The following is a 24074-nucleotide window of genomic DNA, read 5'->3' on the forward strand; positions in this document are numbered from 1 at the left end:
TTCCATAAAAGAGGGCTTTCAATGTTCACAATCCCAGCTGCAATGAAGAGATCCCGCCGGAAATAGCGGGATCCCAGCTTGGCGCGCGCGCCAGCGAGCCCAGGCAGACATTGCAGTCCCGTGGGCGCTTGAATCCTTGGCTGGAGTGGTAGGTTAGACGATACCTACCTATGTAGGTACCTATAGATACCACTGAAGCTGACCGCCACGACAGGTCCGACTGGCTCCAGCAGCATTGATTGATTGAGGCTGTCTGGGCTGGGCTGCACTGGGCTCTCTTGGGCCTAGTCCTCGGTAGAAGCACGGTTGGAAAGAATGAATGAACCTTCCAAGTTCCTTTCTACCCGCGTCTCATCCACCCGTTGAACCCACCTTTTCGCCCCCGGCCAGCCAACACTCCGTCCAGGTCACCTACCTACCTAACTAATTAGGTACCTTGTTCACTCACTGTCCTGGGCTGCTGGGCGCCACCAGTCACTGGATGATGTGGTCTCCATGGTACTTCTCGTACCCTTGAGCTGGGCCCAGAACTGAACCAGCCGTCGCCGCCGTGCTTTGTACCCCCCGTACTGTAATAGTCACTCCCTCTCTCACTCCTTGTGTGGACTCCCTCCTAGCTAAATGCGTCCCTTCCTTTTCCGCACCCATTTGTAACCCTCTCCTTCTTCCTTTCCCTTCCCACACGCACTTCCCAAGCGTTTCCCGCAATCCTTCACCGATCCTCAACCTCCCCTTCACTCGGCTGTCCGAATCTCTTTCAGAGGACAGGAAAGGGCAGGCAAGTTTCGTCGAGAGCCCGGTTCTTTGAATTCCATCGTTCTATTCTCTCGGCATTTTCATTTAAAACTCTCTCAAGCACCGATTCCTAGAGAGCCCTTTTTCTTCGGTCGGCAACCCCCCTCCATCCAGAACCATCACCCATCCGCGTCTCCTCCATCATAGCGCCTCTTTTCAACCAACGCGAGCGATCACCAGTGTGCTGTCATTGAAGTAAGTCTCGGAGGATCCATTCTCCTGCTTTGATCCCATCACCCCCATTCCATCTCGGTCACGCAGACGCGGTTCTGCAGCAGGCACGCCTCTCTGTTCGTCCTGTGAGGTGATTTGTGATCTCGGTAGTTTGCCTCCCTGCTGCCATCCTGCCCAGGCTACCCTTACTCGCTACTAGCTTACCCACATTTTCCTCCTCCCCATCCCAATTCTCTCAATACCCGGCCTTACCACACCGCTTTCTTGACAACGAATTCCCTTTCAGTCTTCTCAATACCAGCCTCGACTAACGACCGTTCTTTTGTTGTTTCTTATAGGCACTCTCGAATCAGATTCTGCTCTCTTATCAAATTGTTCTCTCAGGACATACCTGAGCAACCCCGCCATCATGACGACCATGGTATGTAACATTTTATCCTCCCTCCACGGATGCTGAATGGCCTTCGATACACTTGACGATCTGGGCTATCGGCAGCAGCTCGAAATACTGTCAATGCAAGTATCATAGATGCTACCCGGTCGATAGCCCTGTCGAGTTGGAGCCCAGCCTCCTCATCACTCGTCGGAACCTGTTCTAACCGTGTCTACTGCAGGATCTTCGTGTCGGCAATAAATACCGGATTGGTCGAAAGATCGGTTCTGGCTCGTTCGGCGATATCTACCTCGGAACCAACATCATCTCTGGCGAGGAGATTGCCATCAAGCTCGAAAGCGTCAAGGCCAAGCATCCCCAGCTGGAGTATGAGGCTCGTGTCTACAAGTCTCTCGCCGGTGGTGTCGGCATTCCCTTCGTCCGCTGGTTTGGCACGGAGTGTGACTACAATGCCATGGTCCTCGACCTTCTTGGACCCAGTCTGGAAGACCTCTTCAACTTCTGCAACCGCAAGTTCTCGCTGAAGACCGTGCTTCTGCTGGCCGATCAGCTCATCTCCCGCATCGAGTACATCCACGCCAAGTCGTTCATCCACCGCGATATCAAGCCTGACAACTTCCTGATGGGCATCGGCAAGCGAGGCAACCAGGTCAACGTGATCGACTTCGGTCTCGCCAAGAAATACCGTGACCCCAAGACTCACTTCCACATTCCCTACAGAGAGAACAAGAACTTGACTGGCACTGCTCGTTATGCTTCGATCAACACTCACTTGGGTGTCGGTAAGTACTCGCTCCGTGTGTCCACATCGCCTTTCCCAAACCCCTAACAAGCCGCAACAGAGCAATCCCGTCGTGATGACATGGAGTCTTTGGGCTATGTCATGCTCTACTTCTGCCGTGGCTCTCTCCCCTGGCAGGGTCTCAAGGCTGCCACCAAGAAGCAGAAGTACGACCGCATCATGGAGAAGAAGATGACCACTCCGACTGAGGTCCTCTGCCGTGGCTTCCCCAACGAGTTTGCCATTTACCTCAACTACACTCGGTCGCTTCGTTTCGACGACAAGCCCGATTACAGCTACCTGCGAAAGATCTTCCGCGACCTCTTCGTCCGTGAGGGCTTCCAATACGACTACGTCTTTGACTGGACTGTCTACAAGTACCAAAAGAACGCTCAGGCTATTGCCCAGGCTGCCGGCGGTGCCAACAACGACGACAGCAAGGCGGCCAACCCTACCACTGCTGCCGGCACCAAGGGCACCCCTGCTATCCCCAGCAACCGGACCCGCGCCAAGATGATTGGTGGTGCCGTTGTTGACACTCCCGACACCAACCGTGCCGTTGGCGGAAGCGACAGGATGTGAGTGTCTTCATCAGCCCAGCCCGACCCGACAGCATTCCTTGTAAGGAATCATATCTCCTTCCGAGTTTGGTGTGCTTGAGAACGCTGGACCAAAGGAATATGCTGACAAGCAGGCTGACCACTAGTATGCGATAACAGGCTTCGCTCGGCTTCCCGAGGTCAAGGCGGCGCCACGGGCTACACTGGCAGTTATCGACCCAAATGATTTGCGTGTACGCGAGCATGCATATGGCCATCGGACTTAGATCGTTTATTGTGGGAGTGCTGTATCCGGGTTTGATTCTACTCAGACCCGCCGTGGATTCTCATCGCAAAGTCACTTGTTTTGTGCGGATTGGACTGAACCCAAGTCTCGTCACGCAGCCTGCAAGCGTGAGCTTATGAGCGACAGAGAACCACGACTCCCCTACGTCTTTGTCTTGAGATTGCTTCCCCGATATTTCTTTATGAAGTCTTTTATTTCTTTGGCTCGACAAATTTCCTTAACGGCTCGGAGCACTCCGGCATTCAGCAGTTGCTTGGGCAGAAGGCTGATCTACCTAGATCGGCTGCCCTGCATGCCTGCATGAATCCGAGGTCTTTCGAACGGCATGTCCGGTATTCTGGCGAACGTGCCAGTGTACCGCAGTGGACTCTTCAGGGAAACCCAAAGGATAACCTGGAAATCCTCCTGCAAGGTACTGTTTAGAAGCGCCGATCTCTCAAATTCCATCGGCCTCGACGAACCTCAGGAGCTTCCCAGATCAAGGCGCACACAACCGATTGTGTTACCAGATGACGGAGCAACAAATTTCTTCCTAATGGTCACCATGCACGTTTCTTACCGATCCACATCCTTCGCGGTTTCTTTAATTTGCATCGTCGAATTTCGCACTGGCATTCTCGCTTCAGAGCCCGCTTCTGGGGAGGTTAGGCATCAGGGGACGAGGGGATGGTGGTGCAAGAGATTCAAGTAACAATGCAGGCACCGAGACATGGTTAGGGGCCCCGCGCGCTACTTAATCATCTAAAATGGGCGGTTGGTTTGCGGACGCTGTTGGATAGCACCAAGCTACCCACTGTGGCCTCGTGAGACAAACCTCTCTCTACTGGTAGCATTCTATCTCTTGCACGGCCGAAGCTGAATGGCGTGCGGTATGGCCCGACAGGAACGAACTAGTTTGTTTTCGAAGGAACGGATAATGAGCAGTTTGCTGGCTTCCTCTGCTGCCGGTCGGGAACGACAGTGGAAGGAAGACTGCGCCACTGCACTCTCCTTACTCAACTCAACCACTTGGCCTTGTAGATGCGCAGGCTCGGTTCCTCCCGAACGGCTCGTACGTTTGGTGAAAGTCGAGTCCTGTGCGTCGACACGGCGGTGTTGGCACAAGCAACAGTCTACACGGGGTCAGGTAGTTCTTCTAGCAATTGACATTTACATTGGCATCCCAAACCGTTTAATGGGCCCGACTGCAATTGTGTGGATGTGTGTGTACGGTCTGCTTGTACGGAGTACGGATGATGTGGCCAAGCAGGTTTTTAGTCTTGCTGTAGGTAGGCACCGATGTCGACCCACCCCCCACCTTGGCCCTAGCTGATGCGATGCAGTCCACTAAGTCATGAGGCTGGACCCTGATCACAAGCCCAGTCCCGGGATGGGCCCGACAACAGGCACATGACACAGTCGAGCGGTCATGAATGGCCTCGAGCTTGAGACACGAAAGAAGTCCTAGATATATAAGGTGCTGCATATTGCCACCTTTGCCAGGCCCCTGTGAAATACATTCTTTTTAGCCTCACTTCGGCGAAGAAAGTATTTCATTTTCGAGCTCTCTATCATAGACGAGAATAGCTGTTGGCCGCAGCCTCATCTATAAACACCGGTGAAGGATTGTCTCTAGCAGTCCGCTGTGGTGTCGTGTGCTCTCGCCAAAGTTGGTGTGTCGGTGTGCTGTGAGCCCTGAGCTGAGAAGCCCGAGTGTTTGTGATCTAGGTAATCAACCCCACCAAGGCGGGATTGACACCAGCAACCCCGGGCGGTATAGTTATTTTTGTTTTACTGGAGCTGGCCAGCCCCATTTTCACTCAGGTTACGCCATATTGTTTGGCAGGTGGTTTTGGCCTGAAGCTATGGACGAACCCTCCACCTCGTCCACGACGACGACGAAGATCTCTCCTCCGCCTTCGACTATGGGGCCCTCGACGCTGGATCTATTCATCCTGACCTTCAATTGTGCAAAGACGCTTATCAACGTCCCCGTCTTTGCCTCCCATCTCCAGGATGCCCTGACCCGCAACGCGACGGGGCTGCCGGACCTGGTGGCCTTGTAAGTGTGTCTTGCTGCTCAGTTCCCCTTTCTCGAAAGCCCTCTCAGGGTGTCGTGTGACAGAGATTCCAACAACAGTAGCGTAGCCATGGCTGACTTGTTTGTATGTTTTAAAGCTCCCTGCAGGAGTTTGCGCCCCTGTCCTACTCCTTCATCGGAGGCTACTTCCTCTCGCCCTACCTCGCCCGCTTCGAAGAGGCATTGAACATCGCTGCCGCGCAGGTCGCCGCGGCGACAACGACGAGTAAACGGCCTTCCTCCGCCGGAGGAGAAGGGGAGGCCGAGTCCGACTCCCTGCTCTCCACCAACGGGCCCCAGAGCCAGGGCCAGAGCCAGGGCCAGAGCAACGGCGGCCGCGCGAAGCCCTACCACCTGATCCGCTCGCACAACGCCGGCATGACGGCCGTCATGGTCTTTGCGCGCGACCCGGAGGCGGTGCGCCGGCTGCAGGTGGCCGAGGTGGGGTTCGGCGCGGCCGACATGGGCAACAAGGGCGCCGTGGGCGTGAGGGTCGCGTACGCGGCCGGGGACGACGACGGCAGCACGGCCGAGGTGACGTTTGTGGCGACGCACTTTGCCGCCATGGAGTGGAACCTGCGCCGGCGCAACAAGAACTGGCGCAGCATCGTGTCGGACCTCGTCTTTGAGAACCCCAAGGAGGTCATCGAGGGGCTCGAGGGCCTCGGGTCGGGCCCCAAGGGCCGGCTGCTCGACAGCGCCGCCAGCCAGGGCATAACCCCCGAGGAGGAGGAGCAAGAGATGTTGCTGTCGGCGGAGCAGGAGGCCGCCCTGTTGCAGCACAACGACCGGCTGCGCGGCATTTCCGTCTTCCGCCCGGGGTCGCACCTCTTTGTGGCGGGCGACCTCAACTACCGCATCGGCGCCAAGACCCCACCGCCCCTGGCCGCGTTCCCGAGCCTCGACGCGTCCTCGCCGGACTACTGGCCGGCGTTCCTCGGCCGCGACCAGCTGACGCAGGAGCGCGAGGCCGGGCGCACGCTGCACGGCCTGTCCGAGGCGCCCATCACGTTCCCGCCGACGTACAAGCTCGACGTCCAGAGCGGAGCCGAGGGCGCCGTCAACGAGGCCGAGGTCCGGCGGGCGGGTGCCGGTGCCGGTGCCGGTGCCGCCGAGGTAGTCCCCTTCACGTACGCGCCGCACCGGTGGCCCTCGTGGTGCGACCGCGTGCTGTACCTCGAGACGCCGCGGTCCGAGGCCGCCAAGGTCGAGGTCCTGGCGTACGAGCCGCTGCCCGTGGTCCGGACGAGCGACCACCAGGCCGTGTACCTGCGGGCGCGGGTGCCCGTTCTCCTCTCGTCTCAGCCGGCGGCGACGTCATCAGCAGAGGCCGAGGCCGAGGACGAGGACGACCCGCGCGTGCGCCTGCCCGTGCCCATCGACGTGGACGCGTACGGGCGGCGCGCGGCGGCGCGGCGGCGCGAGGTGCTGGTCGGCTGGAGCATGTTCCTCTGGAGCACGCGCGAGGGCGCCGTGGTGATCGCGACGCTGATGCTCGTCGGCGTCGGGGGCTGGTGGGCCTGGCAGGGCGTTTGAAACGAGGTCTCTGTCTGATAAACGGTTTTTTTTTGTTTAAAAAAAAAAGACTTGGAGTGTGTGTGGTTGGTGGTTTTTGTGTGTGTGTGTGCGAGGGAGGGAAATGTGAATCATGTCATTCATGTCATGGGGCTTGTGTGGTGCGTGCCGGGTTTTTTCGTATAGACGCGATGACTACCCCTTTTTGTTCTTTTTGGCATGTGATTCATGGAGGAGGCATGGTTGTGTGGTAATAGGAGTTGGGACGCTGTTTGATGAAGGGAGAGGGCTGAGTGCGATGATGTGACCACGGGATATCAGATATACCCTGACGACGGATGGGCGGTTGCGGAGGGACGGCCCTTACATATATATATACTGCATATACAGAGAGCGTTGGGTCTGGGGAGGCGTTGCAGATACGTTCTCTTATTATGCCGAGGACGAGTTGAGCTATACGATCTGTCTGAATGTGTTTTGGTGTCTGTCAAGTGATTCTATCCAGATGATGAGGTACATGGGTTTCGCTGTCGATAGATGTCCTGGCATCCATCCATCCGTCTCTCTCTCTTCACTGCTGCTGGTGCTGCTGCTGGGGCCCCAGTTCCCCCTTCCTGAGCTCCTCGGGGGAAGGTTTAGGGTCGAAACAAACAATAAGTAGAATCAAGCAAAAGGCCTTCCCCCATCATTCCTGTCCTCTTCTCTTCTCTTCATCATATGAATGCAGACCTGGCTCAAAAGCATGATACGAAAAAGAAAAAAAAAAGGAAATATCAAGTACGCCACAGAACGCCTCGTCTCGCGCCAAACATGTTAACTTACACACTTTCTCTCTCCAAAGTCCAGACCAGAAAAGCGCCGCCACCCCCCCGGCCTCCCACCTCAAAATCGCGCCCTCTACCAAAAGAATACCAGAACAAAGAGCAAATGGACCTCCTTTTTGCCCAACGCAGAAAACACAGCTGTCCCGAGTGTTGGGAGAGAAGAAGGGAAATCGAGTCGCTGGCGGGGTGGACGGGGAGAGCATCGGATCGGGGGAGAAGAAAGAAGTACGCCCGTTTTTTCTTTTTCAAAAGTCCTTGAAGAAGTCGTCGTACTTCTCGGCCATCTGGTCCGTGTACTTGTCCCTGCTGACGTCCTCCTCCGGGTATATGTCGAAGCACTGGGCGTCGCCCGGGTAGCGGACGGGCGGGACGATGGGGCCCCGCTCGGCGCGGCGGTAGGTGGCCTCCCAGTCGACGCCGCGGAAGAAGGGGTGCTCCTTGACGCGGGCGGCGCCGCCGCTGATGTTGCCGAGGCGGCGGGAGCGGTCGACGGTGCAGAAGGAGCGGATGAGGTCCTGGGCCTCGGGGGATATGGGCGGCTCCTGGGGGAAGACGACGGGCTTTTCTACTATTCTGCAGTTGCGTGCGCGCGGGGGGCGCAGTGGTTAGTCTATATTGTTCGTCGTCCACAACAAGCCAAAAAAGGGGGAGGGGTACAACTGACTGCTTGTAGATCTCGATGGGGTTCTGGTGCCAGAAGGGCGGGTAGCCGGTCAGGAACTCGTATATCAATATGCCGAGCGCCCACCAGTCGACGGCGGTGGTGTGGCCCTTGTTCTGGATGACCTCGGGGGCGAGGTACTCGGGGGTGCCGCAGAGGGTGTAGGTCTCGACGGCGCGGCCGTTGTCGTCGTCCTTCTTGCCGAGGCGCTTGGCGAAGCCAAAGTCGACGAGCTTGATGTGGCCGTCCTCGTCGAGCAGCAGGTTCTCGGGCTTGAGGTCGCGGTAGGCGACGCCGCCCTGGTGCTCGTGCAGGTACTCGAGGACGAGGACGATCTCGGCGGCGTAGAAGCGGGCCATGTCCTCGTCGAAGCGGCGCAGCTTGCGCAGGTAGCTGAAGAGCTCGCCGCCGGGGACGTAGTCGAGCAGCAGGTAGAGGAAGTCGTGGTCGGAGAAGGAGGCGAGCAGGTTGGTGATGAAGGGGTGGCCCGAGACGTCGCCGAGGATCTGGCGCTCGTGGCGGACGTGGTCGATCTGCTTCAGCTTGATGACCTCGGTCTTGCGCAGGATCTTGAGCGCAAAGACCTTGTTGCGGTCGGCGTCGTTTTGGCTCGCGGGCCGCACGAGGCAGACCCGGGCAAAGGTGCCTGTGTAGCAGCGACAAAGGTGTTTTGTCAGTCTCTTCGGGGATTCCTACACTGGCGCATGCATGCGTGGGAGAGAGGGGGGTTAAGAATGGACCCTTACCTGTTCCCAAGGTTCTTATCCTCTTGAAGTCGCTGAGCTGGAGCTTGGGCGAGCTCAAGGCATGCCCGTTCTCGCGGCCACTGCTGTGGCCTCCTGACCCTCCATTTCCGCCCCCAGATCCGTTCAATTCCTCAGCTCTGAAGTGACCGGGTTGGTTGATCTGGGGTATGATTGGGTTGGACGCAGCGACGGCAGCCATGTTGGATCAGGCGGGTTGGGCGTGAACGCAGCCTCTCTCTCTCTCTCTCTCTCTCTTGGGTGTGGTGAGACAGACGGACGGGTGTGAAGGAGGAGGGGAGACGGGGAGAGAGTTGTGCGAAAGGGTGTTGCCGTGTCCGGGCGGATGAAGGGCAGACACAAGACTTGAAGCTGTTCTACCTGCGATCCATGCCCTTGGGTTATGATCGCACTCAGCTCAGATGGGGTTCTTCTCGATAGCGCACAGTGACTTTTGGCAGCCAATGCGGGGCAGTAATACCTCTGGGTGGGATTGTTCGCGATCAGCAGCAGCCCCGTTTAAGCAGCCGAGGCGGCGGAGGGTTGGTGTAAGCAAGCTGGAGCAGCGTCCGATATCCGCTGCGTTGCACAAGCAGAGCAGCTATGCAAGTAAGCAAGTAAGCAAGTAGGTGAGCAATGTGGTGGATGGGTAATGGCAGCAGGGTATAAGCAAGCTGAGATGAAGCGACTGGGCAAGAGAACTGAGTAGCTAGAGACAAGACAGGACAGGACAAGACAAGAGACCCGAGTAATGATGCCGGGTGGTTTGGTTAGGTTAGGTTTGAAGGGTCCTCTGTTCTGACATTGCAGTGCGTCTGTCTGGACAGTAACTAGTGCTGGCACACTAGCCATGGGCATGGGCAAGGGGGAAAGACCTGAGACCATCCGACGAAGAAACAAGGGGACCGAGTAGTCTACGGAGGATGTGTGGATGTGTGGATGTGCAAGAAAACAAGTGGAGTGAGTGATGCGTTCGTCCCCAAGGTTCCCTCTCTCTCTCTCTCACCCTCTGTCTCTCTCTCTCTCTCAACCCGCGCTCTGGATCTGCCCCCCTCCCCCCCCCAAAAAGCGCATCTGCAGGTGGGATGGGATGGGTGTCAAGGGATTCGCTTGCGCACTGCAAAGAAGGACTAGGCGGCCCAGCGGCGGCTTATCCTTGGACGGAAGCGCGCGAACGAGGTGCAAAGAAAACGATAGCCGGCCCAGCTATGACGTTGACGGGGCCGCAGAATGATCGCATTCGCCGAGCCCTCCCCCTCGAACGGCTTCTCCCAGAAGCGGACTAGAGGCGCGGGTGAAGTCGCTATTATTATTCACTAGTTGTGTACGCAGTACAAGAAGCAAGATGAAGCCAATGTGCATTTGCAGATTACAGTTTGTACGGAGTACTTGGGTATGTATCGCTCTGCCCGTCCTTCCCAATCCTGGTATCGTGAATCAGAGTGAGAGTTGAGAGTGAGAAGACAGCTCGAGTCGGGAGGGGAGATGTGATGTGCTCTGAGGTACCGGGAATACGTGTTCCAGCCTGGTGGTTCTTGGCTTGGACCGGTCTTGGAGTAGCTCTAGCTCAACGGCGTACCTAACTGCTCATCCCTCATCTGTCCGACTCAAACGGACAGCTAGGTACCCCAGTCGCGATGTTGAACATGTCTCTGTTGTCGAGTCATTTACTCGCAGCAGTAGGTAGCACACGACAATTCCCACCCACACGCCTTTCTCTCTCCTCTTCTTGCAGGCAGTTAGGTACTGTAAATAATCCCCGTCGGCCGACCACAGCCGCGACGATCAGAGACGCATTGAATCTGTGAAATTGACCGGGTTATTGTCGTGCAGTGCATATCAACCCCGGCTCCCGGGGTCGCCGTGTCCAAACAATGCAGGTCGTAAGCAGATCCTCCGCAAGTCTAGCCAGCATCACCCGTTACACATTGCCTGGGTTTGAGATGAAATTTAGGGGTCAAGGGTGAGCATCTCCTGTCGCAGAGCATTGACAACAGGGCTAGCGTCTCTTTGAGTTCTCAGTGGTGCCCACACACGGATCCTTGGTATCATCAAGAGCTGGTGAGAGACGGTAGTCAAATGACAGCCCTCTAGCATGGCTGTCTCGTGAAGCAAGGTTGCGCCCAAACAGAGGAGCAAAGGAATAAAAGCATGAATTCCCTGCCTACATATGGAACTTACGACTGGCGAAACAAGAATGCAGAAACAGCAAAGCCTGCTATCACTAGAACCAAATCATCTGATATCATTCTATCTAGTCAGATAGTTGAGTCGGAGTCCAATAGAGGTAGACTGCTGTATATCTCGTGGTCAGAAGATAGATAGTCTATCTCGACAATTGCCCAACAGACTCTTTATCTCATCTCAACGAGTGTTGCCCAGGTTGATTGCCCAAATACTTGAGGTACCTCCACGTCGGTGTGCTGGTATGGACTGGCAGTGCTGGGACAACAGCCCTGAGAGGCCCTGGAGACCTCCCCAATTCTTACCAATTCCAGGCGAGAGAATAGGGGACTAACCCCGGAATGCACCGCGCTACCACGGAGGCTTGCGGGAGAGAGGCGGCGGCTGCAGGGGTTGGCTGCCTGGACAGCTTGGCTAGCTCCCCACTTCCCATTCTTGCTAGGCTGAACTAAGCCCCAGCAACACTTAGGAACGCTACTGGGACTCTGAGAGCAGACGCAAGCCCAGCAAGGCTACCTATCACGACGAAACACAGCCGAGCCTGCCTACTCCAAATCCACCATCCCTAATCGCTTCTTGCAGAACAGCCAGCGACCTTTGATACATACGTTCATAGACTGCCAAAATCGAGACCGGCTCGGGCTCCTCCGTCTCCTAGCCATCCTATGCGATCCATCACCGCCGTCTGAATAGACTGGCCGTCGCTCCGGCCTTCCGCTCGTTCCATCCTCGCTCTCCGTCGGCCCCTCCTCCTTCAGCTGGCCCATCCCTGGATGGTCATACTTGACTTGGGCGGTGGCCCTCGGCTCTCACAGCTTCAGCAGCAGCCATGTTGAACTTCTCCAGCTTTGTGCAAAAGGCACAGCAGCTGCTCGACCCGACGCAGGGCCTGAACCTGACAAACTCGGACAAGAACCCCTCCAAGGCCTCCCTCTTCCAGAACCAGTTCCGCCTCCCTTCATCCCAGCACCCCCTTTACGAGATCACCGCCGAGCTCACCATCCCGCCTTCCAATGCCACCCAGGGTGACAAGGACAGAGATCGCGGCTATCACTATGCCGGCAAGCTACATCTATCCGAGGCCTACATGTGCTTCTCTACCACCCCCAGCAGCTTCCTAGCCTCTGCCAGCACCTCGACATCGTCGGCCTTCACGGGCCAGACACACGGCGGCGGTCCCAGCGGCAATGGGTTCACTTTCCCACTCTCCTCTATCAGGAGGGTTGAACGCCTTCACACCCAGAACTTCCAGGTACGTACCTTGTCTCCATCTGGCTGGAAGTGCGCAAGCTGACTCCGTGTCCCGTAGTTCTCATTAGCCATCACAACGTGGAACGGCATTGCGCAGGACAGTGGCAAAGATAAGAACAAAGATGCCAGCAAGGACCAAAAGCCGACGCGAGAACAACGGATAACGATAGAGCTGGCCGGCACCCGGCCAGCGTGCGAGAGGTTTTGCGACGGTCTGAAGAAGGGACTGCGAGCCGGTGTCGGCAACGTCGCGAAGCTCAAGGCCGTCACCGCCGAATGCTACTCCGAATATCTCCTCCGCCCAGAAGACCAAAAAAACAACGCGAATCCCCCCGACGCGGGGCTCGGCATGGTTTTTAGGTATCCTGGCGACCCCAAGAAGCTGAGGGACAGGGCCAAGATGCGCCTCTGGGCCGAGTACCTCCGCGACAACGGCCGAAACGTCACCCTCTTACGCCAGCCCACTTTCCACAAACTGATCAGAGTCGGCCTGCCCAACCGGCTGAGGGGCGAGATCTGGGAACTGACATCGGGCTCTCTATACCTCCGCCTCGAAACCCCCACGTTGTACGCCGACACTCTGGCCAAGTTTGAGGGCCAGGAATCGCTTGCTATCGACGAGATCGAGAAGGACCTGAACCGCAGTCTTCCCGAGTATCCGGGTTTCCAGAGTGAGGAAGGAATCGGCCGGCTCCGAAGAGTCCTCACTGCTTACAGCTGGGTCAATGCCGAGGTCGGCTACTGCCAGGCCATGAACATCGTCGTCGCGGCTCTCCTCATCTACATGTCCGAGGCGCAGGCATTCTTCTTGTTGTCTGCGCTCTGTGACCGTCTTGTGCCTGGATACTACTCTACAACCATGTACGGCACCCTCCTCGACCAAAAGGTATTCGAATCTCTGGTCGAGAAGACGATGCCTGTCCTGTGGGAGCACCTCGTCAAGAGCGACGTCCAGCTGTCTGTCGTGTCTCTGCCGTGGTTCCTGTCACTTTACATCAACTCCATGCCCCTAGTCTTCGCTTTCAGGGTCCTGGATGTCTTCTTCGTTGAGGGTCCCAAAGTCCTCTTCCAGGTCGGCCTAGCCATCTTAAGGATAAACGGCGAGGAGCTTTTGGACGCGACAGATGACGGCGCCTTCATCTCGGTGCTCAAGTCATATTTCTCTCGTCTGGACGAGTCGGCGCACCCGAAATCTGAGAATCCCAAACTGAGGGCAGTCACCAGGTTTCAAGAGCTTATGGTGGTTGCTTTCAAGGAGTTCTCCGGCATAACCCACAGCAGCATCACCGAGCTGCGACTCAAGAACAAGGACGCTGTTCTGAACAACATTGAGAACTTTGCCAAACGGACTGCTATTCGCAACCTTGGTCCAGACAGCAAAGTGCTGAGCACAGAGGAGCTCGGTGGGCTCTATGACAGGTTTTATGGCGTCTTGTACGAGAGGCAGCAACGGGATCTGATCCTCCAGGAAGAGCAAGCCCGGAGAGTCAAAGCTGGGCGGCCGAGACTGCCTGGCATGAATGAAGACCACCACCATGGCATAGAGAAGGGCCGAGTGGGACTTGGACCGAGTACAAATCTTATGGACTATGATGCTTTCCGAGAATTCCTCGCAGGGATGTCTAAATGGGCCATCTCGGATGCACCAACGACTCCCCGGCGGGATGCATTTTCCGAGAAGGAAAAGAACGGGTGGGGGAGCTTTAGGAGGCCAGACATCCCCATGTCGATCTGGGGGAACGGCCCCGAGCCTGCGGAGCACGAGTTCTTGCAGCGCATGTTCCGCCACTGGGATGTGGACTCTACCGGGGCATTGACGTTGCAAAATGTCGTGACCGGCATGGCCAGAATCAAGGGCAAGAGAGACATCATGGGAACGATCACGTATTTCTTCGAGCTCTACGACGACGACGGGGATGGCAGAGTGGACAGAGAGGGCATATTGCGCATGTCTGAAGCTCTGCTGTTCCTGTCTCGGCGGGGACTCGAGGGCACGCTCAGCCCTTCTGCGTCCAACACAGCTCTCAATGGATACACCGAGCAAACCGTTCACGATGGACAAGGGTCGATGCCTGGAGGATCTGTTAACGAAAGGTTCCTGGGGAGCGTTAGTGCCTTCATCAGGAGGTGTTTCGAGTACGCCGACCCTGACCACCCCAAGAACCAGGAGAAGGAGGCTCTCGCGAAGCAGATGGGAGACCTGACAACGGACTCGGAACTGGCCGACCCCGGCTCGTTTGCGATCGGCGATGATGACGAAGACGACCTGCTCGCCTTGGAGTCACCGACCGGAGAGCCCAGCAAGGCGCAGAAGCCGGCGGCTCAGAGGGCGAGCGACGCCGAATCAACCAAGTCGGGCGACACCACCACCGGCCGCAAGGCGTCGGAGGCAGCCAACGCCGCTCTCGACCCGTCGAACCCGCTCCACATCACGCTGCCGACCTTCCGCATGGTAGTGCTGGCCGACGAGCTCCTGGAGCAGTTCTTCGAGTCCTCGTTCCCCACCTCCTTCCACGTCATCGAGGGCCTGCCCACCTCGGGCCCGGCGACGACGGGCGGCTCGGCGCTCACCACCTTCTCGAGCCTCGGCATCAGCGCCGGCCGCGCCGCCTCGGCCGCCATCAGCCCCATCGGCGGCGGACAGCCCGGCGGCGGTGGTCCCTCGGCGGCCGGCATCGCGGGCGCGACGAGGGGCCTGCGCGGCGTGCTGGACAACATCGTCACGGACGGCATGCGCGTGGCGGCCGAGGTGCGCAAGCGCATGGAGGAGGCGCAGCGCGAGCTCGAGAAGAACGCGCTGCCGGGCCAGCGCCCGGCCTCCGCGACTGCGGGCGATGACGACGAGGACGACGAGGACGAGGACGGGGACGGCCCCGGCAGGGAGGGCGCGGGCGGGAAGCTCGGGGTCGCGGGCGGGGCGCTGTCGTCGGACAGGGACCTGCTCGAGGGGGCGGACGCGGGGGCCACGGTGGAGGATAGGGAATCCGCGGGGAGCGGCGGTGGTGCCAGTGGTGTGCCCAGGATAGGGAAGGCGAGGGGGGACGAGGGGCTGCCTACGGAGAGGATTGTTGAGTTTGAGGGGTGAGTTTGGAGCTGGGATGTGATGTGATGTGGTGTGTATGGATACTTCTCACACACACTCGCTCGCTCGGTTTTCGAATCTATTGTGCGTGTGTGTGTGTGTGTGTGTGTGTGTGTGTGTGTGTGTGTGTGTGTGTGTGTGTGTGTGGTTGGGCGGACGGGACGCAAAGTAGAATAGGGATGACGTGAGAGAGATGTTTTGCGTGTGTGTGCTTTGGTTCCCCATGTCATCGGAGAAGAGAAGGACTCGCGAGGTGGTCTGGTCCGACCAAGAGCCAGCTTTTTCTGAGGGGGGGTGGGATGATTTGGACTAGCAGAGGAGGAAAGAATTACCTAGGAGGAAAAGAAACTCTACTTTATATATGTCACACCAGGGAGGGAGGGAGCCTGGGCGGAAAGATGAGGATAGCCGCTGGTCTACATTTGCTTTTGTGCACATTTGAGAATACAAACAAGTCTTGCTTGTAGTTGACGTTGGTTCTTCCTCTCGTTGCGATTCGAATGGCCTAGGTACGTTCGCTTGTGTTGTTGACTATAAGCTATCCTGGTGTTGTACATACCTTTACGTACTTAGGTATCGACCATATAAGATTGTGAGTATTCTGAGGTGATTTAACATAGTCAAGAGTCCTCGGGCTTGGTGGAATTTTGGCTATGTCGAAATCTTATATATGGTGTTTAAATGGAGCGAGCCCTGAAAAGCTAACAAGGCGCAAAGGGGCATGATGCATACAACATTGTAAAGACCTGAGGAGGGATTCACACAAGTCACAACGGCAAGAGGCACATTTTGTTTTCAAATAAAGGGCACAACCTCTATTTGTAGAGCTACTGGTGAGATTACTTCTTGACAGCCGGTTAAACAGACAAAGAATAGAACCAAAATGACCATCCTATAAAACAAAACAAAACAACACGTTTCAGAGTCTTGACTTGCATATTTCCCAAAAAAGATTAGAAAGAACCGAAGATGATTTCCACATTACATCCTGATGTACGCTCCATAGATGCCGAGTAATGAGAAATGGGCCGGTTTGGAAATGTCCGACGGCACCGGCGGCCCTTCGGGGTAAAAGGGAGCGCAGGGCCAGAGCGGACCCGACCAGTGGCAATCAAAGGCAGACGCGGACCCTGAGGGCGGCACGAACTACCTCGAGAGCCGGAGAGAACACGCCGCGAGGGCGGGTCTCACCTGGGACTTGGGTCGAGGCACCAAGCCTGAGCCGCTTAGGCAGCGGGGTTGGCGAAGGGGGTGATGGTGGCCTCGCCAATGGTCCAGGAAGCCTGGATCCAGGTGCAAGCCTCGCCAGTGGGAACGTTGTCGGGGAAGAAAACGTTGGCGGGCAGGCTGAGGGTCTGGTTGGCAGGGAGGGGAGTGGTGGTGGGAGCAGGGGTGGGGCCGACGATCTGGCCGTTCTGGCACTGGGTGGCAGCATAGGCAACCAGGTTGACGGGAGTGCACAGAGGGGGCGAGGTGCCGAAGGTGATGTAGACACGGCCAGTGTTGTCCTGGCAGAAGCCAGCCTGACCACCGGGGAAGGCAGCGTTGGCCCAGACCAGGTTGGAGCCGGCCGAGGTGAAGGTGGTGGTGATGGCTCCGACGACGGGGGAGACAGCAAAGGCCTGGTAGGGGGTGCCAGCGTTGGTGGAGACGAGCTGGTTGCCAGAGAAGAGCTGGCCGTTGGAGATGCGGAAGGTGGTGGCATCAGAGCAGCTCTCAGGGGCGACAGGGCCGGCACCACCAAGGAAGGTACCAGTGTTGGTCTGGCGCTTGACGGCGTTGGAGGGGTTGGCGCCACCAATGCGGGAGATGCCGAAGATGATGGGGGTGTCAGTGGGAATGCCGGCAGCGGCGGAGGAAGAGGTGGCGCTGGCAGAGCCGGTGGAAGAGGCACCGGAGGTCATGGAGGTCATGGAGGTCATGCCGGAGGTGGGCTCAGTGCCGGTGCCGGTGGTGGACTCGGTACCGCTGGTGGCCTGGCTAGTGGGCGCAGAGGTAGGAGCGCTGGTGGGGGCAGTCGTGGTCGTGTTGCCGTCAACACCGGGGATGAAGACATCAGCACGGGGAACGGTCTCGAAGATCTGGGCGGCAACGGTGCTCTGGCGGACCTTGATGTCGCGCTTGGTAGGGGCAGGGCCACCACCGCAGAACTGAGTAGAGTCACCAGGGCAGGTGGTCTGGCAGTAGGAGTCGTCGATCTGCTGCAGGCTGGGCTGAGCGCTACCGCAGTAGCAGTCGGCGACGACCTCGCTAGAGTAACCCAGAGGGAAGGCCTGGCAGAACTCAGTGCACTCGCTAGCAGAGGCAGCGCTGCCCGCCTCGGGGTTGGCGGTGAAGGGGTTGACACCAGCCTGGGCGCCGAAGCAGCCCTTGTTGACGAGGACGACCTCGACGACCTGACCGTTGACAGTCACGGTGGTGATGATGGCAGAGCCAGCACCGAGAGCGAAGATGGCAGAGTAGTCAGTGGCGGTGGGGTAGGCAACCGAGATGGTGGTCGTCTTGCTGGGAGCGGCCGAAGACGACGACGAGGGGGCCTCGGTGGTAGAGGAAGGCTCCTCGCTGGTGGAAGCAGAGCTGGTGGTGTTGTCGATCTGGCGACCCATCATCTTGCGGGGGCCGTGGCCAACCTGGCGAGCCTGCATGGCCTTGGCGTAGCAGCCAACAGAGCCGCAGTCGCGGATCTCCTGGTCGCGGATGTTGTTGTAGGTCTTAGCCTGGGCCAGGCCGACGAGGCCGGCCAGGGCAGCAGCCTGGGTCCAACGCATCTTGAGAGTCTTTGTGCAAACGAAAGGGTGTTGTTTTGTGATAGGATGGAGCTCGTCAAACGAGTAGTTCTACAGCTGTTTAAAAAGAGAGAGACGGGCTGGCGAGTAGCACTACACCGCAGATAACTGAGTAAACGAGCGAATGACTGAGAAGAGGATGCTTTTGGGACAGAGGAGGAGGAAGATCAGGCCCCATTTAAAGACCTCAAGCCGGCGGGCGGCCAGGATCACGATGGCCAGCATCGGACTGGAATTTAATCAGGCTCGCGTTCGATGCTCGACTTGACGACGGCGCCTCATTAGAGTTCCAGCTCGTGTGGGGCCTCTGTGCGGTCTGTGATGTATCCGACCCAGCAGCAGGCGAGACAATGCCAGTTGGGTTTTCGCGATCCTCGCTCCATGTCTCTGCTTGGCGGCCAAAGTGGGCGAGAGGTACCTGGGGCGTGGTGCGTGGTGTGGTCTGGTCGTCATGCCTGCCGGCCAGGTCGACCGGATTGGTGGTGCGGTTCGCCTGGCGTCAGAGGCAGCATTCCTCGGCATGCCCAGGGCAGGCAAGCTCCAGGGCAGGCAAGAGGCCAGAGACGGCCAGGACGGGCAAAGTCAAATCAGCCACCATCGCTGGTGCCCCTGGACGGGGCAAGCAACCGGCACGAGTTGGAATGTTGGCTAATTGGGTGGCACTGAAGATTTGCCTTTGTTAGGCTGTGGGCGTGTCTCAGGCCTCGTCGTTTGGAATGTTGAGCGAGGTACAACATCCTCTCGCCTCTCCACTTTTCTGCCGTGGCTCCTCTGCTATCGATCGAAGCTATTTGGCGGCTTTTGGTCGAGAGAGAGATGCGCGATGGGATGGTGTGTTGCGAGGGATGTGTTTTTTTTTATTATTTGTTTTGTTTCTGTGATTCCGGCCCCTGGCTTTGGAGATGGTTCTGCAGGAAGGGACGAAGGGAGTAGCAGCAAAGCAAGGAGAAGGATCAAGTGTCGTCGTCCATCGTGTTAGTCAGGTGCAAATTACCCGATTGAGATACACGTGCACGTGATTTGCCCCTTTCTGCTACGCGGGCACTCAGCTCCAGCCCCCCTGGGCTTGGAGTTGACTCGATCTGGCAGGGACTTTTGCCTGCCGCCCGCCAGAGCTGTCCACTCCAGCCTCCGCATTTTGCTCTGCCAGTCCGATTCGGTCCATCCACACCCACACGCTTTGCCTTGTTCCTGACAAGCCCTGACTCGATCTTGCAATCGTCCATGCTCCTCTGCTCCTCAACCAGCCAGTGACGGAGGGCGATGCAAGACACAGCTTGAGCACTATCCTCCATCCAGACCAGCTCGCTCTATCGGGACCTCCACTCTCCGTCTTGTTTTCCTCCGGCTGCTGCTCTCCAGAGGGCTCGAGAGCTCGAACAGTCCTGTCCTCTCCTCTTTTCTCCACGCTATCCATCCATCAATACCTCCAAAGGAACCAACATTCCTCGCCCTATTCACTCTCCTGTATCCTACTGAGCGAGATATTGAGCGCCAATGTTGGCCCAAGTGGACCAGCTCCGTCTCTCTCCCCGGATGGGTCGACGCGTAACACCAGACGACGAGATCAAGGACGTCATATCCAATCTGCCCAGAATAGCTTGTCTACACGCTACTGCCACTGGCTTGTGGAAGTGGTGCAGTACCTAATGCTGCGCCACCACGTTGCGGTCTGTATGCGAGGTGGATTCGTGCTTGGGCAATCGCCGACTCCTCCTACCCATTGCTCCTGTCGACCGCCGTTGTTCCCGCGTCTTCTTACCTACCTCGCCTCGTGCTCGCCTCATCTCCTCTCGCCATGGCGATCCACTTGCCTCGCGCGTCTACTTTGAGTTCATGCCCCATCTCCTATGTGCTATCAACTAGTCAGGACCCAACTTCAACGTGCTCATCTTGCCAAGATGGGACTGTCTTTGCCCCTCTGCTACCCGCCGCTGTTCCTGGAGTTTCCTACCTTGGTAGGTAGGTACCACACAGCCGTGTCTAGCTTACCTAGTCCGCATCTTCACGATGGCCGTCTACTGGACCCAACTGTGACACTCAGGCGGTAGCTGGCTCGCCGTTATCCTTGATGGAGACGGGAATTTTCGAGACGCTTTCATGGACAGCAATGAGATATGAGCAATTTTATCATGTCCTTTAGCCTTATTGCTGGTGGTTCCTACCATCTCTAGGTCTGCCTCCTCCCCTGCATCTTCCCCGATCGCCAGTGTCAGGTCGTCCAAGTCATGCAATCATTAATTTGATATCCTCAGCGCTAGTCGCGCGCCGTTTTTCACCTTCTACAGATATATGTGTGTTTTAAACTACTGACCAAGCTTGTCGCATTTGCCAATCAACGAGAACAGAAATCACACCCAAGACGCGCCGCGTCGCGATGCTGAGGTATGCTTCGATGCTCCCGGCCGGTAGGTATGCCGTACCTGGCATGGACACTAGAGGCCGCAAACCCGCCACGCGGGCTCGAAGCTCTTGACCACGTTCAAGCTTACCCCTTGCGTGGCAGCGTCAAATCGCGATGCGAGTGAGCAATGACTCTTCTAGCAAAGAGTGTTCCTATTACGTGTCCTTAGGGTAATATAGATATCTGCCCTTCTCCCGCCAGAGGGAAGCCTCCCTCCTTTCTGCCTTTTGGCCTCTGCGCAGTCTACAGGGGATCCTATCTATTACGATTCACAGGAGTAGACATGGAACTATGGTTGAAGCACTTCCGTTCTTCAAAGATGCGTGTAATCTTTTTATTCTTATGGACTTTCTATTTTACAGTTTTGAACCAGGCCTAGGCGGTATCCAGGACGACGACCTCTGCCTCGACCGAACCAATGCTCTCGACCAAGAGCTTGTCGCCAGCCTTGACTGCATCAACAAAGGCGCCGTCGCCTTCAAGCAGGACCGCGTCGTCTCTACCATCCAGACGGACACTCGCCTTGCCGCCTTTGGTCATGGGTAGATGAACGAATACTTTTCTCTTGGTTGCTGTCGTGGCTTTGGCTCCGACAGTCCACTCAAACGTCGATTCGGGGGCAATGATGCCTGCCCCCATGGCGAAGTCTGCATGGATGGGTATCGTGTTGGGGATGACAGGCTCGGCCGCCTTCTCATCCACTGCACTCGCGTCGACTCCGGCCTTGAGCGGGCTCAGGATAGGGACAAAGCCCTTCCGCTTCTGATCCTCGTCAAAGTGCTTTGTATGGTAGGTAGGCGGCAGGCCGCGCCGCCAAGGCGAGACCCAGATTTGCAGGAAGTGCACTGTGTCTTTGGAGTGCTCGTTCATCTCGCTATGCGCGATGCCAGTGCCTCCCGTGGTGAACTGCACGTCGCCGCGGTGCATGCGGTAGAACTTGTCTCCCTGGCTACTCTCGTCATCCTTGCGTATCATGGAATCTCGGTGGGTCAGCTCGCCGGAGAGGATGTAGCTGAAGATCTCGTAGTCCCGGTGAGGATGTGTGGGGAAGCCCGACCGGGCCTTGACGCGGTCTTCATTGAGCACGCGAAGGGCGCCGAATTGGGTGAAGTCTGGGTTGTACCATCCCGCAAAGGAGAAGGAGTGGTAGGTGTTCAGCCAGCCGTGGTCCGAGTGGCCCCGGGCAGACGACCGGTGGGGGGTGATTTTGGCGTGGTGGAGGAGTGTCTTGGACATGACGTTTCTGATGTTGGCACTGGCCATGTGCTGCTTCCTGTCTCTGGCGTGTCTGGTTCTCGAGCTGAGCAAGGCTTGCAAACGGGCAGTCTCTCAATAGTGGGGAGTGTGTTCAGTTGTCGCTATGGTGGATCTTGAAATGATGAAGTGAGCCTGTCTATGGCTCAAGGACGCACTCTTATACCCAAGGGAAGGCCTTTCTGATGACAGACGAGAAGATACTACCGGTTTCCTTCTTTCTTTTTCTCCCAAGTTATTTTTCATGCTTGTGTAAACATTGTATGAGCATTTACAGAGTTTACAGAGTTTTTATGTGGTGGTGTATTAGAGTGGTCGTTCAGTGCTGACAAAGAGTTTGGAAAGCGGTTCACTTACAAGGTGATGACAGGAGCTTAGCTGATGCTGACATCTGCGGATTGGGCGCCGCTGATTGGTCAGGCTGGGCTTGGGTGGGCTGCAGCTGCGAGGTACGGCGGTACAAGCTCCCAACTGTAGGTGCCCACTTATTGCCACCTGGCGCAGTTACATTGAATCTGGCAAAGCGCCCAGGCAGCGTGGCAGGACTGCCCAGAATTGGCAAGCACCACATGTCGTCATCCTCCACATCTGTCTGCAATAGGCAATACCTACATGTACATGTATCTCTCCAGGAGTCTCGAGTGTAAGAGCTGCACAAACAGATGTGGACCTGGTCCATCGGAGCAAGTGCTGCTTGGTCTAGGAATAGGCACTGCAGATCTGCCTGCCAAGCCTGCGTGCAGTTGATCGAACAATTGAAGCGGGCACTGGCCAGAAAGAGTGCTCGAACAACAGCCCTCTCAAGCTCTCAAGCCTCTCTCTTTTCCTTCATGGAGGTGGATCTCCTGCGCAGCTTGGGCTAGCCGGCAATCTAAGCATCAAGCGTGAGATGTCGATCTCTTCTTGAAAAGGCGATTTGACTTTGATCAAACCAGATGAGCCAGCAGAATGCGCTTGTACCTAGCGGCGAACTCTGTGTTGACAAGACCTTGTCTCTGCGCCAGCAGCTCTGATTGGCCAATCGCTGAAGAATGTCGCGGACATGGGCGCCGCGCAACAGCAGTGTTGTAGTGTGAGATGAGCGGTCGTTAGCGGCGTGTGGCCGGGAATGGAGCGACATTCCAACGCGAGGCTGGCCAGGGGCAGGCAAAAGGGCGGTCCCTTTGCGCAAACGGGAGAGGTTTGGTTCCCCCCTCCCTTTGGGCCAGGACCTTTCTCGACGCGGAACCCTCCTCGTTGCTGGGACCCCGAGATTTGCAATTCTCCTCTGGCTCTCTTTTCGCAGCCTGTCCTCTTTTTCTTCCCTTCTGGCTGGCTGGCGGTTAACCAAACGCTCTGGAGCTGGTGGCACTTCGGAATAAGGTATGGCTGCCAATGATCGGGTATCTCCATGGATGAGAGGAGCTCCTGGCGAAACCTTATCTTGCATGGCCCTCCGCCTCCCTCAGCCAACCCCCGTACAAGCCCCGCTTGTCAAGATCTTAGGGGGAGGGAGGAAATCGTCAACGGATACAGTGGAGGCCCCTTTGCCAGAATAGTCGCCCTTCCCCCCCCTTTCGAGCAGACGCCTCGTGTCGATTCCCTGCGCGTAGGATGGCTAGCTATCCCAAAGGGGCCGAGTCCACAAAATGGGCTAACCCACCGTTGCCTTGTTCCTGCTTTGCTTCCTGCCTGCCTCGATTTGGCGGTGGAGAACAAGAGACAGTACTTATGCCAAGTGTGTCTCTGCTGCGACGAACACGCCAAAATAGAGAGTGTATTGTCTCACTTCCAACAGCCTCACGAAACTTGGCTTGCTTGGAATATTCACCTTGGTGAAGTAGACGGTGAGCTGAGCTGAGTTGGCAGTGTGTGTGAGAGCTGCCGGGTAACCGTTGCCCCGGCGGCCCATCGTCTTTGTTGTCTGACTCTCTGCTTTTTGCCCCGAGGAAGAGATATGTCTCGCTGCCGAAATCCAAGGCAGTTGTCACTAGCAACAAGGGTAAAAGAGTGTGTGGTGTGAGAAACGGACTACCTATCTCTGGCCAACATGTCTCTGAATCGGTTCTATTTTTGCTTGCAACTCTCTTGCTTTGCCTGCCGCGACGGATTGTACCTAGCTAAGCTCTGGGCCAAGGCGACGATCCGTCGGGCAGGAAGGGAAGCCTCGAGTCATGGCAGCTCTTGCGATCGAACAGACAAGATCTCCCCTTGACTGTCTCTGATGTTCGGTCCTTATCTGCTGCGCCTTTGGGCTTGAGGCTCGGTCTATGACACAAACGACACCTACGGGGGGGGGGGGGGGGGGGGGGGGGGGGGGGGAGGGGGGGGGGGGGGGGGGG

General features: G+C 57.1%; 6 protein-coding genes across 6 annotated transcripts; 3 read left to right on the top strand and 3 right to left on the bottom strand.

Moving 5' to 3' along the window:
* Window positions 1-1378: 1378 nt before the first annotated feature.
* E0L32_008397 (uncharacterized protein) lies at window positions 1379-2726 on the top strand (the record flags this gene model as incomplete). Its single annotated transcript, XM_031143247.1, has 3 exons — window positions 1379-1390; window positions 1584-2145; window positions 2206-2726. 3 exons carry the CDS (start codon window positions 1379-1381, stop codon window positions 2724-2726), a joined length of 1095 nt encoding a protein of 364 aa, XP_030992374.1.
* Window positions 2727-4894: 2168 nt separating this feature from the next.
* On the top strand, window positions 4895-6585 carry E0L32_008398 (uncharacterized protein; the record flags this gene model as incomplete). The annotated part of the gene is made up of 2 exons (XM_031143248.1): window positions 4895-5031; window positions 5148-6585. The coding sequence occupies 2 exons, from the start codon at window positions 4895-4897 to the stop codon at window positions 6583-6585; spliced, it is 1575 nt and encodes a 524-aa protein (XP_030992375.1).
* Window positions 6586-7633: 1048 nt separating this feature from the next.
* Window positions 7634-8994, bottom strand: E0L32_008399 (uncharacterized protein; the record flags this gene model as incomplete). Its single annotated transcript, XM_031143249.1, has 3 exons — window positions 7634-7961; window positions 8053-8695; window positions 8796-8994. 3 exons carry the CDS (start codon window positions 8992-8994, stop codon window positions 7634-7636), a joined length of 1170 nt encoding a protein of 389 aa, XP_030992376.1.
* Window positions 8995-11805: 2811 nt separating this feature from the next.
* Window positions 11806-15312, top strand: E0L32_008400 (uncharacterized protein; the record flags this gene model as incomplete). The annotated part of the gene is made up of 2 exons (XM_031143251.1): window positions 11806-12228; window positions 12286-15312. The coding sequence occupies 2 exons, from the start codon at window positions 11806-11808 to the stop codon at window positions 15310-15312; spliced, it is 3450 nt and encodes a 1149-aa protein (XP_030992377.1).
* A 1223-nt stretch (window positions 15313-16535) lies between these two features.
* On the bottom strand, window positions 16536-18077 carry E0L32_008401 (uncharacterized protein; the record flags this gene model as incomplete). The annotated part of the gene is made up of 1 exon (XM_031143252.1): window positions 16536-18077. One exon carries the CDS (start codon window positions 18075-18077, stop codon window positions 16536-16538), a length of 1542 nt encoding a protein of 513 aa, XP_030992378.1.
* A 2797-nt stretch (window positions 18078-20874) lies between these two features.
* Window positions 20875-21735, bottom strand: E0L32_008402 (uncharacterized protein; the record flags this gene model as incomplete). The annotated part of the gene is made up of 1 exon (XM_031143253.1): window positions 20875-21735. One exon carries the CDS (start codon window positions 21733-21735, stop codon window positions 20875-20877), a length of 861 nt encoding a protein of 286 aa, XP_030992379.1.
* Window positions 21736-24074: the final 2339 nt, after the last annotated feature.

The sequence above is a fragment of the Thyridium curvatum genome (assembly GCF_004353045.1).
Source record: "Thyridium curvatum strain D216 chromosome Unknown NODE_55_length_292940_cov_83.935894, whole genome shotgun sequence".
Taxonomy (NCBI): Eukaryota; Fungi; Ascomycota; class Sordariomycetes; order Thyridiales; family Thyridiaceae; genus Thyridium; species Thyridium curvatum.